A 25,533-nucleotide genomic window follows, 5' to 3' on the forward strand; every position below is an offset into this window, starting at 1 on the left:
AGCTGAGCAGACAGAGCGTCGTGCCAGGTGAGACTCCTGGAGAGACAAATGAGGCTGCTGCCCTGCTCTTGTCTCTGTAGGAGTGCAGTTTCTCCTGGACGCAGAAGCTGTACGAACTCAAAGTGCAGCTATCCCATCTCCCACTACCTTGCGATTTCTTGCTGCATGGCAAGCATCTTGCAGCATCACTTCTTAGCTGGGTAACTAATGGCAACGGCTCCTTGCAGGACTGGGAGGTCTTTCTTGCTTTCCCTCAGACTGCAATGAGCACAGTGTCTCGAGTCTGAAGAGACTTCCCCAGGAGCGATGGTGGAGGAGTGCAGGTGTTCTCCTAGCATCTTTTGGACACTATCGAGTGTTGGTTCGGGCTGCGCTCAACCACCCGGGCTGTTTCCAGCTCTCGGAGAGACGTGACAGAGACCAGATCAAGCATTCAGGGCCTCTGCAGCCTTTTGCAGCGGAAGCAGATGCACCAGTTGGAAGCGGATGATGCGAAACCAGCTCCTCCCACACTCTGGTCACCTTGCCCCGTTGTGTCTTTGCAGGAAGCTTCCGGCCATCCAGAGGAGTTCTCTGAAGGAAAAGGAAGAGGAAGAGAAAGTAATTCCTCAGGTGACTCCCAGGATGGTAGACTTTATTGCCAAAGCTATTGAGCAGAGGAAAGAGGTACGTGGCATGGACTGCTGCAGAGAGTGTGTCTTACTGAGCTGTAGAATAGCGTCGCTCGATGGACACTGGTTCACAGAACATTCTTGACTTGTGCCTTCATATGACCACTGAGTTGTTTCTTTGGGTGCTTCATTGAAGAGAAGCCCTTTACTGTGTCATTTGAGAAGATGCTTTTCATCCCCATTAGCTTCCTGAAACACACCCAAGAGCTTACCCGGGGATGCTTCTGATGGCAGCGTCACTGCATGGCTTGCCTGGGTGGGATAGGCAGCTGTCAGGTTGCTTCTAGCCCCGTGGTCACTTAGCTTGCCCAGACATTCCAGAAGCGCTCTTCAGGTGACTCTTCGGTTGAGCCTGCAGGAGCATGGGAGCAACCCTGAGCTGACAGAAGGGCAGAAGACTGAGTGAGGGTGGAAGGGAGTGCAGGAAGGGGGGGAGACACCCCAGCCCTCCCTCCACAGCGTTACTAACTGCCTGTGGTTGCATTTTGGTCACCCTCTAGAATAAGTGCTTGAAGATTAAGGAGACGCTTCCAAAACACATTCAGAATTTCTTGGCTGAGGAGGAAAATAAGAACAAATTGCTGCAGGAGGAGAAAAAGAAACAACCCAAGCAGCGAAGCCCAGCCGTAACCAAAGCAAAAGTCAAGAGAGAAGTGGAGATGCCAACAACCGAGGTACTTTGAATTTGTGCACTAAAGGAGCACTTTCCCACCGAGGATCTGAGATTGCAAGGTGCTTCTAGCACCCAAGCCATAGTAGCACTATTGCTGCAGCACTGCAGGGTGGGGGGCTGCTGCCTTTGCTGAGCAAGAGAGACCAACAGGGAGTTTTTAGCAAAACCCCGGTAGTGCTGGGACATGACCCTGGGAGCGCACTGATGGCCTTGTGCTGGTTGTTTTCCCAGTCCCCCTGGGGTCCCTGCCAGAAGTGGTCTGGAGGTTGTCTGGGAGGGTGGGAGGGGGCTGCATGCTGGGAAGCATCAGCCCAGCGCTGCGGGGCTGTTGTAATGAGAGTAATTCCTGTGCAGGAATCCTGTTCCTCTGAGGAGGGAACTCCCAGCACTCTGTCTGAGAGCGACTTGGGGCAGTCCAGCCCCGACCTCATGGAGAGGATGATGGGGGAGTGGGACGAGGACGGAGAAGAGCCACCCAGAACTCAGCAGGACAGCCCTGTGCCCCCTAGGCGGTAAGCGTGCAGCAGCTGCAGCCAAGGCCTGGGGTAGTGGAGTGGTGCTGAGGCACCTGTGGGTCGAGGAAGCCAGCCCCTGAGCCATGGGGTGGCTTACAGAGCCCTGGGAAGTCGAAGGCCAGGGGTCTGAGCTGGCTTAGAGCCCAATGCCAGGGGCCTCTCCGCAGCCCAGAGCAGCCCACGCTTGAAACTCCTCCTGCATCGAAGGGGCTGTGGGGCCGAATGGGGCCTTGCGGGGAAAGGGTGGCTGGTTGAGGGAAGAGACAGGAGTGTTGCAGCTGAACAGTGAGAGAGACTTTGTCCTTACTGCTGCAGGAGTCTTTCTCCACGGACACATGGGACCCTAAGGGAGGTGGTGACGTGCATCATGGGGCAGGTGGCCCGTAAGCGAAGGGGAGAGAGAGATGCGGAGAGGGATCTGCAGGAGCAGCTCAAGTGGTAAATTTCCCCGGACGCGGGCAGTATTTCCTCCCTTGCAGTGCCCTTCCTTCCACTCCCCCAGCCCTGCTGGAAAGAGGGGTTTTTCCTGGCACCGGCCTTCTGCAGCCCCAGCAGGCGGCCTGCTCGGGAGCCCTGTCTGGGAGCACTCTCCAAGTGCTCACACCACCTCGTCCCGCTGTGTGCTTGCAGTGAGCTGGCAGTGCTGCGGTGGAGTCGGTCGGCAAAAGAGGCACAGAGCTTCCAACAGCTTTGGCAAGTGGGTCACCAGCCTGCACCCCCTGCTGGGCCAAGGCAGAGCAAGTCAAGACGGGTAAGTGCCCTGGGCTCCTGTAGCGACTGTGCAGGAAAGCATTTTCCTGATGGTCCTCATGCCATGGAGAGCAGCCAGCTCTGGAGCTGGAGGCCTCAGAACAGACGCCCCTTCCAGCCACGGGGCACTGGGGAGAACATTTCACAGTGGGACTCAGGCAGCTGCAAACTGAAGGGTCAGCAGCCGTGTTCATCCCGTGTTTGGCTCTCCCTTCTCAAGCCAGAGTCCATCCTTCCCGTCCCAGAATACGGACCCCCAGAAGCGTTGCCCTCGGGGTTAATACTTGCTCAGCCTGAGGTCCCAGCCCCTGCCTGGCTCAGCGCCGGGCCTATTAGCACCACAAAACAGTATTCAGGAATGGGATTGGACACAGGGGTGGGACTGCATCACAGGGACTGTGGGCCTGCTGTCTCCAGCCAGCGTCAGATCCCCTCATTTCTGTCCTGAACAGACTTGCAGTGTTGCTCTGCATGTCTCTGTGTATGCAAAACTACAGAGGTTTGTGTTGATCTGCGCAGGTGCGAAGAGTAGTGCCAATGCATGTCAGCAAGGGACCGGAGAGGCCGTCCGGCACACAGAAGGGTCCAGATGGAGACATCCAGCAAGGGCCCTCCCTGCAGCACAAATGGCACCAGCGTTGCCCATCCAGGGCAACACCTCCTTCCATTCAATAAAGCCCTGTCTCCAAAGTTCTCTGGGTCTTTCCTTGGTGGCTGTCCATTCTGCACTTTGCAGTGGATGAGCTTTGGTGGAGCAGGGAAAGGCCAGCACGGGAGGGAGGGCTTGACTGTCAGTCCGGCTCCCAGGGCAGCTCTCTCCCAAGGCCAAAGCTGTACCTGCTCACTTGCAGCTCTGCTGTTGGTAGCAAGCACACTTCTTGCTGCTGGCTGGTCCTTGGCTCCATGACCTGCTTTGGCTGCACATCCCTGATTAGGAAGGGACTGTGCAGGGAAAAGGAAGAGGAGGGGAAGGGGAAGGAGGGGAAGGAGGGAAGGGGAAGGGGAAGGGAGGGGAAGGGGAAGGGGAAGGGGAAGGGAAGGGAAGGGGAAGGGGAAGGGGAAGGGAGGGGAAGGGGAAAGGGAAACAGGAGCGGGAAGAGGACGGGGAACGGGAATGGCAATGGGAACGGAAAGGGGAATGGGAATGGGAAGGGAAGGGAAGAGGGGAAGGGGAAGGGGAAGGGGAAGGGCAAGGAAGGGGAAGGGGAAGAGGAAGGGGAACGGGAAGGGGAAGGGGAAGAGGAAGAGGAAGAGGAAGGGCAACGGGAATGGGAATGGGAACGGGAAGGGGAAGGGGAACGGGACGAGGAGGAGGAGGATTAGGAAGAGGATTAGAAGGAGGATTAGGAGGAGGAGGAGGAGGAGGAGGAGGAGGAGGAGGAGGAGGAGGAGGAGGAGGAGGAGGAGGAGGAGGAGGAGGAGGAGGTGGAGGAGGAGCAGGAGGAGGAGGAGGAGGAGGAGGAGGAGGGAGGAAGAGGAAGAGGAAGAGGAAGAGGGGGAAGAGGAAGAGGAAGAGGAAGAGGAGCGGGCTTTTGCCTGGGGCAGTTCCTGGCATCAGTCCCCTTGGAGGTCAAAATTGTCCAGAGGCTTGCAAAGCAAAGGCACTCCAGTGTGCCCAGGCCAGCACTGCCAGGGGTACCCAGAGCTGTGCAGGCATCATGATGGGGTGGGGACAGTGACATCCAAGGCAGGAACTATGCCTGCGGAAACAGGGAGGAAAGCTTATGGTGGGGACGTATTTTCAGTCAGGAAGTTAATTTAAGATTAATTGAAACCTTAAAAGTTGAGGACTGGGAGAATGGATGGGCACTTACAACTTCAGGTTTTGGAGTGGTACCCTGTTCCCTTATGAATAGTCTAGTGAAGGAAGAGCATAATGCTGTGCACTGTGGAAAAGAAAATTTGCTAAAGCATTTGCAGAAGTCAGTTATTAGCAGGAATATGGTAGAGACTATTAGGTCAGTCACAGAAAGATGTGAAATATGCTGTAGGAATAATCCAAAGAGATTAAATAAAATTCAGTTTGGAAAAACTACTGTAGGGCAGGCACGTGGAGAATATTGGCAGATAGACTTCACCAAATTACCAAGGAAAGATAGCTAAATTATTTGTTATTCCTTATGGACACATATACAGGTTGGTCTGAGGCCTGTTCATGTCATACCAATAAGGCAAAAGAAATGGTAAAAGCTTTGTTAAAAGAGATAATTCTGAGATTTGGAGTACCTTTAGGAATGCAGCACGAATGGGACCAGGGTTGCCCATCCAGGGCAACACCTCCTTCCATTCAATAAAGCCCTGTCTCCAAAGTTCTCTGGGTCTTTCCTTGGTGGCTGTCCATTCTGCACTTTGCAGTGGATGAGCTTTGCTGGAGCAGGGAAAGGCCAGCACGGGAGGGAGGGCTTGACTGTCAGTCCGGCTCCCAGGGCAGCTCTCTCCCAAGGCCAAAGCTGTACCTGCTCGCCTGCAGCTCTGCTCTTGGTGGCCAGCACACTTCCCGCTGCTGGCTGGTCCCTGGCCGCATGCCAGGTCCAGATGGAGACATCCAGCAAGGGCCCTCCCTGCAGCACGAATGGGACCAGCGTTGCCCATCCAGGCTATTAATGCCAACACCTCCTTCCATTCAATAAAGCCCTGTCTCCAAAGTTCTCTGGGTCTTTCCTTGGTGGCTGTCCATTCTGCACTTTGCAGCAGGTGAGCTTTGGTGAGGAAGCGGAAGAGGAAGGGGAAGAGGAAGGGGAAGAGGAAGAGGAGGAAAAGACGTTGCTGTTGTTTAAATTATTGAAGAAATTAATTGTTTTTTGCTTAATGGAGAAAGGAGAGAGGAAATCACCATTGATAAACCTGGGAAAACTATAAAGCTCTTCGTTGCCTGACAAAGGTGTCCTTGACCGAGGTTAGCAAAGCAAACCTAAGCGATGGATGTCAGCTGACTGAGCAAAAAAATCCGTCTCCTTTAGAACTAACTCTGAGCAGTTCTGGAATCAAAAGTACATAAAGAAGAGAAAGGATTCTAGGCAAGCTGTCTTCTTTCTCCCAGCTGCTGCGGAACCAAGGCATTCTACTGGCCTGGAATGATCAGGAGGAGAAGTATCAATCAACGTGGAGATCATGTCTTTAAGAGTCTTGTCAGGCAATTGGATATTAGCCTGTCTTCACAATCTTCTGGAATACTTCTTGAAAATGATTGCTAGATATTTAGTTACCAGATCGCTTCCAGTAATGCTGATATTTAAATGAAACTGAAGAAAGAGGCAACCTATGTAATCTGTGTGAACTGCTTGAGAGGGTCCAGCACAGAGCCACAAGGATGATTAAGGGAGTGGAGCGTCTTCCTTACGAGGAAAGGCTGAGGGAGATGGGTCTCTTTAGCTTGGAGAAGAGGAGACTGAGGGGTGACCTTATTAATGTTTATAAATATGTAAAGGGCGAATGCCAGGAGGACGGAGCCAGGCTCTTCTCGGTGACATCCAATGATAGGACAAGGGGCAATGGGTGCAAGCTGGAGTATAGGAGGTTCTGCTTAAATACGAGACAAAACGTTTTTACGGTGAGGGTGACAGAACACTTGAACAGGCTGCCCGGGGCGTTGTAGAGTCTCCTTCTCTGGAGACTTTCTAAACCCGCCTGGACGTGTTCCTGTGTGACATGATTTAGGTGTTCCTGCTCCGGCAGGGGGACTGGACTAGATGATCTTTCAAGGTACCTTCCAATCCCTAATATTCTGTGATTCTGTGATTCTGTGTGAATAAGTGCACTACAGCAGCTGAGTAAGATACAACATGAGCAATGTTGCTTTTGCACAGCAGTACCAAAAACTCTAGCAGCAGTGCAGAAAGCTCAGCAGCAACTCCAAGTTAGTGACCAATGAAATACTGATTTTAGGTCACACTTGTAGGGAAAGTGCGGAAAGCTTTAGGCAAAGCCAAACTGCAGGAAGATGTGAAAAATCACGTCTTGCATTTCCCATTGCTTCTTGAAATCTGCTAGCCTGAGTGATTGTGTTTAGGGCAGTGACATACTTGAGTCTTGTGACCTGGAAGATGGAAAGACCAGTTTGACTGATACGGAGGACTGGGATACCATACATTTCCTTTCCTTTGAGATAATCTTTTGTGAGCAAATGTCCCAGATGTCACTGCCACTCAAGAGAACTTTTCCTTGGGAAAAAGACAAGGAATATTCAGCAAGGTCAGCGAACAATCTGGCTTCTGTCAAGCTCTCCAGGATTATCCAGAGCAGTGCATGTGTCCTTCCAGTGTGCCATTCCTGACTGTAAGTGAAGCTCACTGTAACTGTTCTCTATTTTAAAATGTAATTGGAAGAGCATGAAGCTTACTTCATGACAACCGTTATGAGACATCACAGCCCCATGAAAAACCTAAAGCACTAAGTTGTAAGGTAGAGAAAATAGACTACTCCTTGGATATATTCCCATGTTAAAGCTCTTGACCACTGACCACAAGACTGTGATTTCCAGTTGCTGCTTCCATTGGCACAGCTGGCCGATGACCCTGTGTGGCACCAGGAGCTTGGGTCTGTGGTTGGGTGCTTTCTTTTTCATGATTAGGAGCACACTGCGTGTGGACATGGCTGCCATAGACTGGCACCTTTTTGCATGCCTCATCCTGCAGTTATGGATCTTCTTCCTGCCAATTCTGATCTCTGATTTCAGCCAGCACAGCAGCTCTCTAAGAGCACAAGTTCCTCTTCCCTTGTTTTCCAGGCCACCGCCATTTGGAGCAACTGCCGGATGCTCAGATCGCCTCGGGAATCCGTGTCTCTGAGAGCGCAGTGCGGCTTTGCATGGAAAGGACCACACATCTCTTCTGTGCCTGCACAGAGGACATGCAGAACGTTGCCTTCCTTTGGAGGGACATTGCCGTGCTGATCATCCAGGGAAAAAATGTCAAAATGCGATTCTCTGCAGTCCACGGCAACATTTTTAGCATCACAGCCCCATGAAAATGCTAAACCACTGAGTTGTAAGTTAGATTAAAAAGACCACTTCTTGGATATAATCCCATAGTAAAGCTCTTTTATTTCCATGACTACAAACCACAGACCACGAGGCCATCCAGGCTGCTAATGGCGGCACTTCATTCTGTTCAATAAAGCTTTGTTTCCAAAGCGCTCTGGGTCTTTCCTTGGTGGCTGTCCACCCTGCACTTTGCAGCGGATGAACTTTGGTGGAGCAGGGAAAGGCCAGCACGGGAGGGAGGGCTTGACTGTCAGTCCGGCTCCCAGGGCAGCTCTCTCCCAAGGCCAAAGCTGTACCTGCTCGCCTGCAGCTCTGCTCTTGGTGGCCAGCACACTTCCCGCTGCTGGCTGGTCCCTGGCCGCATGCCCTGCTGCGGCTGCAAATCCCTGCTTGGAAGGGACTCTGCAGGGAGCAGGAGGAAGAGGAAGAGAAGCAGGCTTTTGCCTGGGGCAGCTCTGGGCACCAGTCCCCTCGCAGGTCAAAACTGTCCGGAGGCTTGCAAAGCCAGGGTGCTCTGGGGTGCCCAGGCCAGCACTGCCAGGGGTACCCAGAGCTGTGCAGGCACCATGCTGTGCCGCGGGAGCAGCTTTTTCAGTCAGGTAGATAGTTTCACTCCCACTTGTCCCTGAGGGGCCTTTTGTTCCACACCTCCTTGTCAGAAAGACCGGGAGGAGCACAGGGGAGATGAGCAGACCTCCAAACGCTCCTCTCCAGACACCTGGGTCAGGACAATGCTCTCAGCAGCAGGCTTGAGAGCGGGCTGTGCAACAGGAGGGAAGGCACCCCAAAGCTGCTGGCTGCTGGGCACCCACACCCTGCCTGGGCTCTGCGGGTGCTCCAGGCCAGCAGTGGCAGTGGCTGCAGCTGCAGCGGGACCCGGACCCCTGCAGGCAGCAGCAAGGCACTTCCCCGATGGTCCGGAAAGGCTCTGGCTGCAGAGGGGCTGCCGCGGTGCTGGTAGTGGCACTGCTCATCCTGCACGTCCCAGCTGAGGGGCTCCTTGGGCTCCCTGGCACTGTCACAGTGAGCAGCTGAAAAGAGAGGTGGCCCCTTCCACAACATCCCCCTTAACGTTGCTAGCAGATCCATGGCTGAACCAGGCAATGTCTGTGCTCGAAAGGTGAGATGTTCATCAGGTGGGGCTTCCTTGGCCCAGGCAGCCTTAATGGCTGTAGGACAGAAAGCAGAGCTCCACCTGTGGTGCCTGTAGTTTCTCCATAGGCTGTCAATTAGTGTGCCTGGGAGGCTTCTTTCTTCTCGTTGTCTCCATGTCTCTTTTGTCAGGTCTGTGTGTTGGTCTAGTTTGCTTTCTGGTTTTTGGTTTTGGGGAAAGAAACCCACCAGCAGTTACAGCCCGTGAGCAGTTATGGCCTGGGGAAAGCCCTCATGGTCAGGAGACAGTGAGGTGGGGCAGCTCCCCCAAATGCCCCCTGCAGCCCCTACCTGCTACAGGGTCCCCCCTGGGCAGCGCCTGGGCAGGGGCGCTGCAGCCCCTCTGTGACACGGTCTGGGGTCACAGTGCAACAGTCCCACCTCACAATGGTGACTGCCACCTTTTAACCAGGGGCCGCCGCACGTCCTCCCACTTGTCCCTGAGAGGCCGAGGGGACTCCAGGCACTCTCCAGGGAGTTGCTCTTGCCACTGCTCTGCTTTGGAGGAGCTGCTCTGCAGTGAGGAGGAGAAGGTGGCGAGAGAGGCCACAGCAGGGGTGGAACTGAGATGGCAAAATACTTCTCAGGGCCTTGCATGCCTCCAACAACTGAGAAGCTCTTAAATTCTGGTAAGGCCTTCAGGCCCAATTTCACGAGGGTTGTCAGGGTCAATGACATCTCTGAAAACTGGTGTGGACCCCCTGAGGCCAGTGGGGGTGGCTGGGAAGGCCTGGTGTCTGCAGGAAAGGGCCACCTTGACCATGCCAAAGGGCTGAGGGACCGACTTGGCAGCCGGGGTCCGGGGCTTTTTTCCTGACCCGGCCCCTGTGTTCCCTATGGCACCCCAGGCAGAAGTTGCCAGTCCTGAGGGTTGCTCCTTGCCTGGCAGTGGGCACTGCCCACCCTGAGCTCTTGGCTGGCTGGAAGAGCTGGAGGGGTCTGTGGGCTGTGCAGCGTCGCTGTGCTGGGAGGTGTGACGTGGGGAAGCTGCACATATACCTGCATATACTCACGTGTTAAAGCTCCTCTGTCCACTTCCATGACTAGAAGTAAAAGACTGGGGGAGATACACTACCGAAGGACAATTGTATGCAACTGCAGAAGATAGGGTAGATTCTTAAACATAGAAGATACACCTATTTTTATTGAGAGAATCATTCCTTATGAGAGTTTTATTACCACAACATCCGCAGCATATCAAACGCTCTGATGAAATAGTTTTTGCCCCAAAGAAATGGCAAATTTCCTGCCACTCGTCACTGCCTCAAGCAGACCAAAACAGTAGTACTTCTGCAAAACTGTTTACTTGAAAAGAGCAGTGGCAAAAGTAGAAAGTGCTGACTGAGGTTGAATATGCCCCATTCACTTCAGTCAAAGAACACACGACAGAGAAATGACAGCAAATACAGCTCTCTTGAGCACCCTCAAAACCACATGTAGTGGCTATCCATGGCAAGATTTTGTTAGCAGGGGGCTGTAGGGGTAGCTTCTTTGAGAAGACTCCAGAAGGTGCCCCCCCTGCAGGCTGCGGCCTTTGGAGGACCCCCACTGGAGCAGATTCCGGGCCGGAGCTGCAGCTGGTGGAGAGGGGCCCACACAGGATCAGGGAGTCTGGGGGGATGTGCTGCTTGTAGGGGACCCAGGTTGGAGCAGTGTCTTCCTGATGGATGGACCCCGTGGTACGGAGCCATATCTGGAGCAGTTCTTGAAGAGCTGCTGCCTGTGGGAAGCCCACACAGGATCAGTTCGGGAAGGACTGCATCCTGTGGGACTGACCCCACATTGGAGCAGGGGAATAGAGTGACTGATAAGGAGCGTCAGAGACAAAGTACTATAGAATGACCACAACCCCCATACCCCCGTTCCCCTGCACCGCTCGTGGGGAGGAGGTGGAAGAGGGTGGATGGGTGGAAGCGTTTTTGTTTTCTTTCCTTTGTTTCTCACTTCTGTGGCTTGTTAGTAATAGGCAATAAAACTTGATATCTCCCTACTCTGACTCTGTTTTGCCCATCACAATAGTTGTTGAGCAATCTCCCCCTCCTTATTTCAACCCTGGAGCCCTTTGCATCATATTTTCTCTCCCTTTCCCTTTGAGGAGGCGGAGTGAGAGAGTGACTGAGGTGGAACTTGGCTGCCCACACAAGTAAAACCACCACACCACCCAAGAATGCCACGAGGAAGCAGGCTACGTATGTTCCCCACTTCTTTGCCAAACCGTAACATCCTTTTAACAGGTAGCTTTGCCTTTGGGACATCTTATGTGAGACCACTGTGTTCTGAGCTCTCTGATATATTCCTCCTTTTTTGAGCGTATTTTTGCTGACACCAGTCAATACACAGGGGACATGGGGAAGCTGCTCCCTGCTGGGGAGACACCAGGGCCTGTCCCGAGCCTCCTAGAGTCCCATGGAGCACAGCACCATGTCCTTGCTGGCATGACAGTTCACTGCCAGGTTGGCCTTGGGAGTGGGTCACACCTGGAGAGCTGCACCTGAAGGGCAAGGAGCCCTCTTTGGGGCAGCCTGAGGTGTACTGCAGCCCCTGCTGGGCTGAATTAAATCTAAATAATAACTTAGAATTCAATCTAAATAATAACTTGGGGGAAGCATAAAACAGCAATACTTGTAGTTGTGGTTTAACTTGTCTGGCAGCTAAGCACCACACAGCAATGTCCTCACTCCCTCAGCCCCACAGTGGAATGGGGAGCGAAATGAAAAGGAAAACAAAGCAAAACAAAACAAATGAAGAAACATCTCATGGCTTGAGATAAAGACAGTGTAATTAGGACAGAAAAGGAAGGAATAATAATAATAACAATAACCATCATCATTGTCAAAAGAATTTAAAACAGCAAGTGATGCACAATGTAACTGCTCACCACCCACTGACCAATGCCCAGCCAGACCCCAAAAGCGGCATCCTCCCCCAGCCAATCCCTCCCCCGGTTTTATTGTTCGGCATGACATCAGGTGGTTTGGAATATCCGTTTGGCCAGTTTGGGTCTGCTGTCCTGGCTCTGTCCCCTCCCAGCTCCCGGTGCACCCACAGCTTGCCAGCTTGCAGGACAGTGCAAGATGCTGAAAAGTCCTTGGCTTAGTGTAAGCACTGCTCAGCAACAACTAAAACATTGGTGTGTTATCATAATTATTCTCACCTTAAATCTAAAACACAGCACTATACCAGCTACTAGGAATAAAATTATGCCAACCAAAACCAGGATACTCTCACCTTTTTACTTCTAAGCTTCAGGTTCTGAAAGTAATCTTTAGGCATTAGATCCCCAGATGAAAATTCTTTCTTTTAAATTAACTCTGGGTGCAGGGAGTGTCTGAGCCTGTTGCTGCCATCTGAGGGAGGCAGAGGCACCGTGTGTGTGAGGTGCTAGCAGGTGGATGACCTGGTCCGCCTGGTGGCAGAACTCAAAGAGGAGGTGGATAGGTTGAGGGCTATCAGGGAGTGTGAGCGGGAGATAGACTGGTGGAGCGACTCCCTGCAGGGCCTGAAGGAGAGGTACCGGGGTGAGACACCCTAAATGGGGGTGGACCCCCTGCCCTGTCGCTGTCGGACAGAGGGAGGCAACCTAGGAGTTGAGGAGGAATGGAGACAGGTCCCTGCTCGACCTCGCAGGCAACGCCCCCCCCTACCGGCCCCACCTTCCCAGGTGCCCTTACATAACAGATTTGAGGCCCTGGAGCTTGAGAGACCGGTGGGTGAGGACGAGGTAGAAAGTCTACCCAGGAGGATGCCTAGGGCGAGGAAGCCGACTCCACGCCTCAAGACTGCCTCCACCAAGAAAGACAGAAGGGTGATCGTTGTAGGCGACTCCCTTCTCAGGGGAACAGAGGGCCCTGTTGTTGACCTGACCCTAAACGTAGGGAAGTCTGCTGCCTCCCTGGGGCCAGGGTCAGGGATGTTGCCAGAAAGCTTCCCAACCTGGTTCGCCCCTCTGACTACTACTCAATTTTGACAGTCCAGGCTGGCAGTGATGATATTGAAGAGAGAAGCCTGAAGGCTATCAAACAGGACTTTAGGGGACTGGGACGGTTAGTGGATGGAGCGGGAGTACAGGTGGTGTTTTCATCAATCCCTGCAGCGGCAGGGAGGGGTACCGAGAGGACACGGAAAGCCCACCTGATTAACACGTGGCTCAGAGGCTGGTGCCAACACAGAAATTTTGGGTTTTTTGACCATGGGGCGCTTTACTCGGCACCCGGCCTGGTGACCGCAGACAGGTCCCTATCTCTAAGGGGAAAACGGATCCTAGCCCAGGAGCTGGCAGGGCTCATTGAGAGGGCTTTAAACTAGGCAAGAAGGGGGATGGGGCTGAAGTTAGGCTTGTTGGAGCTGTACCAGGGGGAACAATGGCAAAGCCGGGGAAGAAGGCAATGGCCCAACTGAAGTGCATCTACACTAATGCACGCAGCATGGGTAACAAACAAGAGGAGCTGGAAGCCATCGTGCAGCAGGAAGGCTATGACTTGGTTGCCATCACGGAAACGTGGTGGGACCACTCTCATGACTGGAGTGCTCCAATGTCTGGCTATAGGCTCTTCAGAAGGGACAGGCAGCACAGGAGGGGTGGTGGTGTGGCTCTCTATATTAGAGAGTCTTTTGATGTTGAGGAACTTGAGGCTGGGAATAAGGTTGAGTCTCTTTGGGTTAGGATCAGAGGGAAGGCCAACAAGGCAACCATCCTGGTGGGGGTCTGTTATAGACCGCCAAACCAGGATGAGGAGACGGATGAGGAGTTCTACAGGCAGCTGGCAGAAGCCGCGAAATCGCCAGCGCTTGTTCTCGTGGGGGACTTCAACTTCCCAGACATATCCTGGAAGCACAACACAGCCCAGAGAAGCAGTCTAAGAGGTTTCTGGAGAGCGTGGAAGATAGCTTCCCGACGCAGCTGGTTAGAGAGCCTACTAGGGGAGGTGCCCCGCTAGACCTTCTGTTCACAAACAGTGACGGACTGGTGGGAGATGTGGTGGTCGGGAGCTGTCTTGGGCAGAGTGACCACGAAATGGTAGAGTTCTCTATTCTTGGCGAAGTCAGGAAGGGGACCAGTAAAACCGCTGTCTTGGACTTCCGGAGGGCTGACTTTGAGCTGCTCAGGACGCTGGTTGGCAGAGTCCCTTGGGAGCGGGTTCTGAAGGGCAGAGGAGTCCAGGAAGGCTGGGCACTCTTCAAGAAGGAAATCTTAATGGCTCAGGAGCGGTCTGTCCCCACGTGCCCAAAGACGAGCCGGCGCGGAACTAGACCGGCCTGGCTGAACAGAGAGTTGTGGCTTGAGCTTAGGAGAAAAAGGAGGGTTTATAATCTTTGGAAAAGAGGGCGGGCTACTCAAGAGGACTATAAGGATGTTGTGAGGCTGTGCAGGGACAAAATTAGAAAGGTCAAAGCTCATCTGGAGCTCAATCTGGCTACTGCCGTTAAAGATAACAAAAAACGTTTTTACAAATACATCAACACAAAAAGGAGGACTAAGGAGAATCTCCATCCTTTACTGGATGCGGGGGGGAAACTTAGTTACAAAAGATGAGGAAAAGGCTGAGGTACTCAATGCCTTCTTTGCCTCAGCCTTTAGCATGAAGACCAGTTGTTCTCTGGATACCCGGTACCCTGAGCTGGTGGAAGGGGATTGGGAACAGGATGTGGCCCTCACTATCCACGAGGAAATGGTTGGCGACCTGCTACAGCACTTGGATGTACGCAAGTCGATGGGGCTGGATGGGATCCACCCGAGGGTACTGAGCGAACTGGCGGAGGAGCTGGCCAAGCCGCTTTCCATCATTTATTGGCAGTCCTGGCTATCAGGAGAGGTCCCAGTCGACTGGCGGCTAGCAAATGTGATGCCCATCTACAAGAAGGGCCGGAGGGTAGATCCGGGGAACTATAGGCCTGTTAGTTTGACCTCAGTGCCAGGGAAGCTCATGGAGCAGATTATCTTGAATGTCATCACGCGGCACTTGAAGGGCAACCAGGCGATCAGGCCCAGTCAGCATGGGTTTATGAAAGGCAGGTCCTGCTTGAGGAACCTGATCTCCTTCTATGACCAAGTGACGCGCTTGGTGGATGAGGGGAAGGCTGTGGATGTGATCTACCTTGACTTCAGTAAGGCTTTTGACACCATTTCCCATAACATTCTCCTCAAGAAACTGGCTGCTCGTGGCTTGGACTGGCATACACTTCGTTGGGTTAAAAACTGGCTGGATGGCCGGGCCCAAAGAGTTGTGGTGAATGGTGTCAAATCCAGTTGGAGGCCGGTTACTAGTGGAGTCCCCCAGGGCTCAGTGCTGGGGCCAGTCCTCTTTAATATCTTTATCGATGACCTGGACGAGGGGATCGAGTGCACCCTCAGTAAGTTTGCAGATGACACCAAGTTAGGTGCGTGTGTCGATCTGCTCGAGGGAAGGAAGGCTCTGCAGGAGGATCTGGATAGGCTGGACCAATGGGCTGAGGTCAACTGTATGAAGTTCAACAAGGCCAAGTGCCGGGTCCTGCACCTGGGGCGCAACAACCCCAAGCAGCGCTACAGGCTGGGAGATGAGTGGTTGGAAAGCTGCCTGGCCGAGAAGGACCTGGGAATACAGGTTGATAGGCAGCTGAATATGAGCCAGCAGTGTGCTCAGGTGGGCCAAGAAGGCCAACAGCATCCTGGCTTGTATAAGAAGCAGCGTGGCCAGCAGGTCTAGGGAGGTGATTGTCCCCCTTTACTCGGCTCTGGTGAGGCTGCACCTCGAGTACTGTGTTCAGTTTTGGGGCCCCTTGCTACAAGAAGGACATGGAGGTGCTCGAGAGAGTCCAGAGAGGGCGACCAAGCTGGTGAGGGGTCTGGAGAACAAGTCTTACGAGGAGCGGCTGAGGGAGCTGGGGTTGTTTAGCCTGGAGAAGAGGAGGCTCAGGGGAGACCTCATCGCTCTCTATAGGTACCTTAAAGGAGGCTGTAGAGAGGTGGGGGTTGGTCTATTCTCCCACGTGCCTGGTGACAGGACGAGGGGGAATGGGCTGAAGTTGTGCCAGGGGAGGTTTAGGTTGGATATTAGGAAGAACTTCTTTACTGAAAGGGTTGTTAGGCATTGGAATAGGCTGCCCAGGGAAGTGGTTGAGTTGCCATCCCTGGAGGTCTTTAAAAGACGTTTAGATGTAGCCCTTAGTGGTATGGTTTAGTGGAGGTCTTGTTAGTGATAGGACAGAGGTTGGACTAGATGATCTTGGAGGTCTCTTCCAACCTAGACGATTCTGTGATTCTGTGATCATCTAGTCCAGCCATCCCCACACTACCAGTATCACCCACTAAACCACGTCTCTAAGCACCACATCGAAACTTTCCTTAAACACCTCCAGCAACAGTGACACCACCACCTCCCTGGGCAACCTTTTCCAATACCTAACCACTCTTTCTGAGAATAAATTTCTCCTGATTTCCAACCTGAGTAAGGCTGCTCCAGAAGCTTGCAGTTTGCTATGAAAACATAATCTTCTTTTGCTTGTCCTTCAAGGAGCATAAAAAGAATCTCTGCAGAATGCCAGTGTTACGAAACCTAAGAGGCTTCCCAAGATACCCAGGTTTACATCTTGTTAATATGAACTTCATTGCTATGTTATGAATAATAATATTCTTTAAAACAAAAAAAAGAAAAATGCAAAAAGGAGATCTTGCAGAGTCATGTTAGAGGTTAGATCATATCTAAAATATAACTGCAAGCTCAGTGACTAGAGGGGAGTGGAAGAAAAACTGGGGACCCAGATTTCCAACATTTCAAAAAAGAAAAAAAATCAAACTCTCCTCTGAAAGCAGTAAAGTTTCTAGGTTTTCTCTTTCTGTGTAGATTACAAATACCTTTGTAAATAGTGCTTAATAATAAGCTCTATATTTCATCTATAATGTGAGGTCTATTATAAGAACTGTTTCAGAAAAATTGCGAAGTCCATTCTGCCTTTATTTTCTGTGCTCAGCTAGTACCAAATTTACAAACAAAAAGTCACATGCTGCTCAGAAGACAGTACTTCCAAGCACCTAGTTATCTGCGAGAAGAGACCGACCCCCAGCTCCCCACACAACTTCCTTTCAGGTAGTTGTAGAGAGCAATAAGGTCTCCCTTGAACATCCTCTTCTCCAGACTAAACAACCCCAGTTCTATCAGCTGCTCCTCATAGGATTTGTGTTCCAGGCCCTTCACCAGCTTTGTAGCCTTTCTCTGGACACACACCAGGGCCTCGATATCCTTCTTGTAGTGAGAGGCCCAAAACTGAACACAGTGCTTGAGGTGCGGCCTCACCAGAGGGACAGGAGGACGTTCACCTCCGTAGTCCTGCTGGCTACACTATTCCTGATACAAGCCAGGATGCTGTTGGCCTTCTATGGCCACTTGGGCACACTGCCAGCTCATGTTCAGGCAAGCATCAGTCAGCACCCCCAGATCCTTTTCCTCTGCACAGCTTTCCAGCCACTCTGCCCCAAGGCTGTAGCATTGCGTGGGGTTGTTGTGGCCAAAGTGCAGAAGCCGGCACTTAGCCATGTTGAACTTCATCCCATTAGCCTCTGCCCAATGATCCAACCTGTCCAGGTCCCTCTGAAGGTCTTTCCTACCCTCTGGCAGATTGACACTTTCTCCGGTGTTGGCCACTTCTCGCAGATAACTAGTGATAAGACTAGAGGGAATGGCCTCAAGTTGTGCCAGGGGAGGTTTAGGTTGGAAATTGGGAGACATTTATTCTCAGAAAGAGCAGTCAGGCATTGGAACGGGTTGCCCAGGGAAGTGGTGGAGTCACTATCCCTGAGGTTGTTCAAGGAATGGTTGGACCTGGTGCTTAGGGACATGGGTTACTGGGCAACATTGGTGGTAGGGTGATATTTGGACAAGATGATCTTGATGGTCTTTTCCAGCCATAATGATTCTATGATTCTATTAAATTGGTGGGTGTGGGAGGGGAGAGGTAAAATCCATTCAGCTGGAAAATAAAATCTCATAACAATGAAGGTATTAATAGACCATTTTTATTAAAAAGTAAATAAAATCAAAACCTCCTGAAGATTTGTCTACCATGCCAAATGGTTTTGAGAAAATCAAGCATTTGTATGGCAATCTAATTATCCCAGTCTGTTTTGGTCAGTACTGAATCTATAAAGCCAGCAAAAGAATTTTAGATTTGATTTTTTGGTCAGTTTTTCCATGAAAACTCCCCTAGGCTTTTGGACTGCAAGACAACCACTCCATTAAAAAAAATAAAACAACAACAAAAACAAACAAACAAACAAAAAACTTGTTGAGCTATTAAGTCCATTGTTATTTGTGTTTGGATTAAGACATAACTAAGGAATAAAATTCATAATTATTCTCTCTGTAGTTCTTATTTACCCAGACTGAGCTAAGCACAATAATTTCCAACATCTTTTCATGTAAATATTTCATTTGCCTAGATATTTTTTTTTTCACATTCACTCCCACAGTTTAGATTTCTGATGCATTTTGTAGATATGCAAGATTATTTTGGGGCCACATTGCCAAAGAGGTGCAGTAATTGCCCTCTACCGTAATACCAAGTTAACACGTTTCATTTAAAATTTAATTCAATTTTCACTTATCTCATAACAATGCTTAAAAATGCCTGAAAGCAGATCTTATGAGAACATGAGTAACTGCAGAATGGAAATATAGAGCAATTATGATAAACTAGCATTGACAGGTGAATTTTAGAGTACATTTTTCAAGCCCCAAAAGGCATAACTGGAATACATAATGATTATTTCATTGAAAAGCAGAGAGCAGACATACAGCTTATTGCTATGACATCCACCTAAATTCTACCGTAAATATTTATTCTTGATTGTGGAGCTTGTATAAAGAGCGGAATATTGAAACAAAGGGCAAATATACAATTAGAAAATACAAAAAACCTCAGTACCATAATTCTTCCTTAAGTCCTCTCAAAGATGAATCTATGTTATGGACTCTCTTTTATGGAAAACATCCAAAAATTCCTATGAAGAATAAAGAGTGTTCACATTTTAGGGAATTTGATGCATCAGAGGTGTTTTTTTCTGTAAGTTGAGATACATTTTTCTGAATTTTCTAAATGTTGACATTCCCCCAACATACAGGACATACTATCCACAACCAATATGATTCTATAAAAAGTAATAGAGTGGATGTATTTTTAAAAAATATTTTGTTGGTGGTGGTGGTGGTGGTTTTGTTTTTCTAAAAGACAAATATAATTAAAAGCTTTTGCAAAAGAGAGAATATTTTTTTCTAAAGGAGAACTTTTGAACAAACAAACAAAATGAACAAACAAACAAAATAAACAGTGACTACTACTTAATTTTAGTTACTTTACTTCCAATATAGCAAACTAGTTCCAATATTGCAATTTTATAGAGATAAAGTAAATTAGATTCCTGTGAGAAGAAGTGGATTTTATATTAAATATCCATCAAAGAGAATCACAAATGGTGATAATTTATTAGGTATTTATCTTGTCTTTCTTTCCTCTGGAATAACTTGAACTGCACCTTTCATTTTTTAGTGACTTTACTTTAAAAATGAATGAATTTCACTGCATTTTGAGACTCTCCGATATGCAAATTTGCTTTTACCTTTCTTGTCATAAAACTTTTCAAATGTGAGCCCATTTACAATTTTTTTATTATATATTTTTATTTTTGATCTTGTTTGTCTTAAAATTTTTATTACATTAAGATTTTAATAAAAATGTCAATTACAACTTTCATGTAGATCAAAGAATCAAAAGGAGAAGTACTAGGACATGAAGATAATTTGATGCCAGTTCTTCCACTAGACTAGTACAAATACAAGTTACTGATGTATGACTCAAAAAAGTCATGCATTACCGAAGAAACATGGTACTAGAAGCTGCAAGAATCTGAGGACAAATGTGGTCTAACCTTAGCTAATGTCAGTGCGAGAGGTTCACTAATAATTCAGTAGGTAGATCTGTTAATTCCTGGAGAGTAGGGAGGAAGGAACATTCATATATTAGCCACAAAAATCCAAATGACTGCAGTTTATTAAAAATGAATGTCTTTTACCAGGAGAAGAAAGTCAGTGCTATGCAAAAAGCAGATATATTTTATTTTATTTTATTTTATTTTCTGCTATGTGCTGGAGGTAGGGGAAAGGAAAGTAATCAGAATGGAATAAGAGATGGATGATTTTATTAATAACACCAACAGACTCTAGGTGGAGACAGAGGACAAAATACAATTATTGCTTCCAAAATTTACCTTTGCCACTAAGAATCTAGGTCATACTGTATGTAAAGAATGGGCTGGAACTGACGTCAAACTTCCCCGAGATTTTTACTTACTCTGCATTCATACTTAGAAATACTTTAGTCTGGGATGGTAAAAATGAAATATTTTCCTCTCTCTTTTTTTTTTTTTTTCCAATATAGAGCCTCTATCTCATTCATTCCACACACAAAGGAAGAAATTAAATAAAACTTCTGAAGACAACGCAAAATAGTGTAGCTGTCCATGAAAGCCTGTCCTAAATAGAGAAAACAGTTTTAAGAAATGTATTCTTCCAACAGCAACTCCCCACAAAATATTAAAAAGAGGTCTTCCCTTCCACTGAGACTGTATTGCCTATTACTCATGTGTGAGGCTTTTTCTTGCTAAAAACAGTATTGTGTCAAGCCACTGTTTTTGCACTTGTAACTTAAATAAGAAAGTGACTTGGAAGAAAGCAAACTTGAAAGCTACGTTAATGGATGTGTAAGAAGAATTCTACTACTTACAGGGTTCAAAGAGTGTTTGGAGAAGAGTTTTAGAATGTGGTAGCAGGCCAGCTCCTTGCAGCGGTGTCTGGAAGTTTATATTTCGGTGCTTTCCCCTGTTCCACTGAATATGTTGTGTACAAGCTCAAGCAAGCCATCTACATCACAGGACCTTTTTTCCCCTGTTGCTGATGTACTTCCATCTGCTGAGGAAGTCACAGAAGTTGATATACCAGAGCTGCATGGGAGAACTGGAAGCAGAAGGGCTCACCTTTGGGAAAGGCCTAAGTGGAAAATTCAGGGAAAAGCACAGCCTAAACTTGTCTTAGGAAAAAATCATGACTCTGCCTGATCCTATGCTAAATCTTACACTTGAAGATGGAAAAACCTGGTGAGCTGAATAAAGTTCTAGAGCAACCATAAGAAGTACAGTATGTCATCTTGCATCCTGAATCTCCCAAAGCCCTTTCCCTTTGAAATCTAAGTCTACATGCACACTAGACTAGATTGGTCCAACACATTTAAAGCAATGGATCTTGGATTTCTCCACACACATCTTACAGAAATAACATAAAGCACCATCAGCATTAAAAAATATGTGTGAAACATGATTACTTTGGTATACAAGAGTGACACTAGGATATATGAGAGTAATACTAGGATACCAGGACAATTTTAGTATACAAGAGTATATGCATGCAGGTAGGATAACCAGCATAACACAAACATTTTGGAATTTAAAGATTTTTTTCTTATATTTATTAGGCTTATATTTAAGATTTATGTATATTCTTATATTTATATAGGTGCTTCCTAGTGTCTGAGGTGCAATGGCCTGAAGCAGAAGTGATGCTGAGAACTGAGCTAATTATTTGAGTAGATTAAATCCCTGCTCAGATGATCAGCACAACAATCACTGCAATGATAAAATACTATCAATGAGCCAAGACACATCCTGTATGGAAAACACTTTGCATTTCCTGGGATGGGAGGAGACAAAATTTTGAGGTAGATCAATAACTGTTGCAATGCTTACTGTCGTCTATGCAGAAGCCTTTTTTTCAGTTCACTCTGATGTACAAATTCTTGGCAGCAGCAGGAGCTTATGCAGCCCCTTCTCCCCCAGTCAGCTATCTGTACTTGTAAGTTGTGCCAAAAATGTGGGGACATACAGAGACCTATAGAAAAAACAATTTAGATTTAAAATCACCTGGAGAAGTTGAGTTAAGTAAACTAGTGCTGCAGATAGAAAAGTCAACATACATTAAAGTTTGTGGAAACAACTTGGGATATGTTGTTTTAACAGATGTCAAATGTAAACAAAGCAGATTGTTAAAATCATTCTAGCGTAACCTTTTGGACTGAAAAAGCTTGAAATGCATTTTGTTGCCAAGAAAAGTGAAAAGACATAGATAAGCTGGCAGCTGTAGAAAAAAAAAAAAAAAGGAAAAAAAAAAAAAAGGCACCTTGCCACAGCCCAAGGGTTTAATTCTTTGATGGGAAATTTGCAAGGAAATGTTGAAAAATGATTTGTCATGAATAGAACTTACCTAAATCACATTGTGGCAAACTATTAAAAAAAAAAAAAAAAAAAAAAAAGAAAAGAGGAAGGAATTTTACTCTGTGTTATGCTTTATCTCTCAAATAGCAGGAATTGACTTTTTTGTTTTGTTTTGTTTTTGTATTTCAGAAAAGAAATTAACATTCATCTGATTTGATCCCTACTGTTAATTTTTAAGTTTACATCAGCTTTCCAAGCAGTGATAAACCTCGGGTTAAAAGATTCATTAGAAACAGTTCTTGTGCTAATTGTGTTAGAAAAACTTTTATATTTCCTTTTCCTAGTTCCATTCAGATTATTGTTCTTCAGATTGTTGCAGTATAATCATAGAATCATTCAGGTTAGAAAAGACCTCTAAACTCATCTAGTCCAACCTTTAACCTAGTACTAATACATCCACCAATAAACCATGCTACTAAGTTCTACATCTACAAGTTTCTGGAAGACCTCCAGGCATGGTGACTCAACTACTTCACTGGGCAGCCTATTCCAATGCTGCACAACCCTTTCAGTAAAGAAATTTCTCCTAATATCCAACATAAACCTTCCCTGGCGCAACTTGAGGCCATTTCCCGTCATCTTACCACTTGGTATATGGGAGAAGAGAGTGATCCCTTTCTCTCTACAACCTCCTTTAAGGTAATTGCAAAGTACAATAAGATCTCCCCCGAGCCTCCTCTTCTCCGGACTAAACAACCCCAGCTCTCTCAGCGGCTTCTCATAAGAATTGTTCTCTAGACCCTTCGCCAGCTTCGTTGCCCTTCCTTGGACATGCTCCAGCACCTCGATGCCCTTCTTGTAGTGAGGGGCCCAAAATTGAACACAGTTTTTGAGGTGCAGCCTCACCAGAAGTGAATACAGGGGGAAAATCACTTCCCTAGTCCTGCTGACCATGCTATTTCTGATACAAGCCAGGATGCTATTGGTCTTGGCCACCTGAGCACACTGCTGGCTCACATTCAAATGGCTATTGACCAATACACCCACGTCCCTTTCCACTGGGCAGCTTTCCAGCCACTCTTTCCCCAGTCCTGTAGCGTTGCATGGGGTTGTTGTGCCCCAAGAGCAGGAACCAGCACTTAGCCTTGTTGAACCTCATACAGTTGGCCTCAGACCATTTATCTAGCCTATCTACATCCTTCTGTAGAGCCTTCCTACCCTCTAGCAGATCAACATTTGTGTCTAACGTGCTGTCATCTGCAAACTTACGGAGGGTGCACTCAAATGAGTATATTCAGGAGGATCTGGATAGGCTGGAGCGATGGGCTGAGGTCAACTGTATGAAGTTCAACAAGGCCAAGTGCCAGGTCCTGCACCTGGGGCGCAACAACCCCAAGCAGAGCTACAGGCTGGGAGATGAGTGGCTGGAAAGCTGCCTGGCCGAGAAGGACCTGGGAGTATTGGTTGATAGTCGGCTGAATATGAGCCAGCAGTGTGCTCAGGTGGCCAAGAAGGCCAACAGCATCCTGGCCTGTATAAGAAGCAGCGTGGCCAGCAGGTCTAGGGAAGTGATTGTGCCCCTTTACTCAGCTCTGGTGAGGCCGCACCTTGAGTACTGTGTTCAGTTTTGGGCCCCTCGCTACAGGAAGGACATGGAGGTGCTCGAGAGAGTCCAGAGAAGGGCGACAAAGCTGGTGAGGGGTCTGGAGAACAAGTCTTACGAGGAGCGGCTGAGGGAGCTGGGCTTGTTCAGCCTGGAGAAGAGGAGGCTCAGGGGCGATCTTATCGCTCTCTACAGTTACCTTAAAGGAGGCTGTAGAGAGGTGGGGGTTGGTCTGTTCTCCCACGTGCCTGGTGACAGGACGAGGGGGAATGGGCTAAAGTTGCGACAGGGGAGTTTTAGGTTGGATATTAGGAAGTACTTCTTTACCGAAAGGGTTATTAAGCATTGGAACGGGCTGCCCAGGGAGGTGGTGGAGTCACCATCCCTGGAGGTCTTTAAAAGACGTTTAGATGTAGAGCTTAGCGATATGGTTTAGTGGAGTACTTAGTGTTAGGTCAGAGGTTGGACTCGATGATCTTGAGGTCTCTTCCAACCTAGAAATCTGTGTCTGTGTCTATTATATTCATTAATAATTCAAACACATATTAATACTGTTTTTTCTGTATAGATAGACTAGGATGATTTTCCTAAACATACTATGTTGTTGTTGTTATTTGCTAAGGGAATTGGCAATCATCTCCTTCTACTGTTCCTAAAAATAACACTTTATCCCTGTTTTGCATGCATGTCAAATAGGTACATACGTTTGTGACTCTGCCTCTTAAAATATGGAGAAAAAGAACAAGCAAAGATCATTTCAATGTTATTCTAGGGGGAAAAAAAAAAGGAACTAGATGCCACTAAAAAAAAAAAAAAAAAAAAAAAAAAGAATGAAGCTTATTTCAAACATGCTATTCAATGCTAAAAGCACTTTATAAAGCCTCTTATTGATACTTTAATATAAGCTTGAAAACACAGCAAGGACTGAAATCCTGATTGTTCAGCATGGAAAGATCAACATAAGACAATTTTCAAAACAAGGAAAGGAGACAAACACAAGCAAACCAGATAATCTCAGGATCCTCTTCTCTGGTTTTGAGCAGTTTCCATTCTGGAACTGAAGATCTTTTTCTGAAAAATGTTTAATTAAAAGCTGAGAAATTGCTTCTAAAGTATTTTGCTTCCAACTCAGATTATGTTCTAGTATGAAAGCATCTCAAGAGAAAATTCTGTCTGGTTCTTTCTAGAACATCTAATATAGAGGCTATGCATTGGCCAAAATCTATTCTTGAATATGCACATGGCTCTTACTGCATCACTGATTCTTTGTCCTTTAGTAAAAGCCTGTATTTCTTGGTCCTACCTGTTAAAACGATCCAGGCATCCCTGGCAGCTGTAACTTCAACAGTTAAACTCTAAACAAAGGACAATTTACATCTTGAGATGATTTTATACACTGTTGCCATCCTTTACTCTGCTTATTTTTAGAACTTCTCAGCTATACAGTGGAATGTGTATGTAATGTGTTCTTTACACTTCTTTATAAAACCAATCTAAATTTTTACATCCAGACCACATTTATTTTTCTTTTTGTTGTTGTTGTTTTGGAGGTTTTTGTTAGTTTGTTTTTCTTTTAATGTATAAAAATCCACGGAACCTGTAAGCTGTAAAGAAGAGAAATACTAGTAGGTTATCCAGCTTTTTTCAGCAGCAGCTGTACTGGTTGGGGATATCATACTAGTGCCAAATAATCAAGGAAGATCATTTAAAATGACACAACATGAACAGGTCTGATTCTTTTCATAATCACAACAGTGAAAGTTAAGCGTAATGCCAATGAAACAGAGCTAGTTATATATAAAACCAAAGACGACTCAGCATCTTAATTTTCACCTGAAGGAAAGCAATTGAGAAAAGTTGTTTTGACTATTGCTTTCCTAGACAGTTTACAATGGTCTAAGTCAGAGGAGCACCACTGCAGTAGCAGATACAGAGTGATTTACATCAGTTACAC

At 47.7% G+C, this 25,533-nt stretch overlaps 1 protein-coding gene and 1 long non-coding RNA gene across 2 annotated transcripts; one reads left to right on the forward strand and one right to left on the reverse strand.

The window, feature by feature from the left end:
* Positions 1-6: 6 nt before the first annotated feature.
* Positions 7-5,254, forward strand: LOC121066218. The gene is made up of 8 exons (XM_040549626.1): positions 7-27; positions 546-666; positions 1,172-1,345; positions 1,699-1,856; positions 2,175-2,297; positions 2,490-2,610; positions 3,129-3,192; positions 5,139-5,254. Exons 2-8 carry the CDS (start codon positions 625-627, stop codon positions 5,237-5,239), a joined length of 783 nt encoding a protein of 260 aa, XP_040405560.1. The 5' UTR covers positions 7-27; positions 546-624; the 3' UTR covers positions 5,240-5,254.
* A 12,668-nt stretch (positions 5,255-17,922) lies between these two features.
* On the reverse strand, positions 17,923-21,649 carry LOC121065494. The gene is made up of 3 exons (XR_005817108.1): positions 21,512-21,649; positions 20,497-20,681; positions 17,923-18,718 (listed from the first exon to the last, which is right to left on the reverse strand). It is a non-coding gene; the product is annotated as an uncharacterized LOC121065494 (long non-coding RNA).
* Positions 21,650-25,533: the final 3,884 nt, after the last annotated feature.

Source organism: Cygnus olor, chromosome 2 (assembly GCF_009769625.2).
Source record: "Cygnus olor isolate bCygOlo1 chromosome 2, bCygOlo1.pri.v2, whole genome shotgun sequence".
In the NCBI taxonomy this organism is placed as follows: Eukaryota; Metazoa; Chordata; class Aves; order Anseriformes; family Anatidae; genus Cygnus; species Cygnus olor.

Excerpts from the sequence above, each read along its gene's own strand:
- LOC121066218 (XM_040549626.1), top strand. The coding sequence starts at position 625 with ATGGTAGACTTTATTGCCAAAGCTATTGAGCAGAGGAAAGAG. Across the intron at positions 667-1,171 it reads CTATTGAGCAGAGGAAAGAG|AATAAGTGCTTGAAGATTAA; the intron begins GTACGTGGCATG and ends GTCACCCTCTAG. Across the intron at positions 1,346-1,698 it reads TGGAGATGCCAACAACCGAG|GAATCCTGTTCCTCTGAGGA; the intron begins GTACTTTGAATT and ends ATTCCTGTGCAG.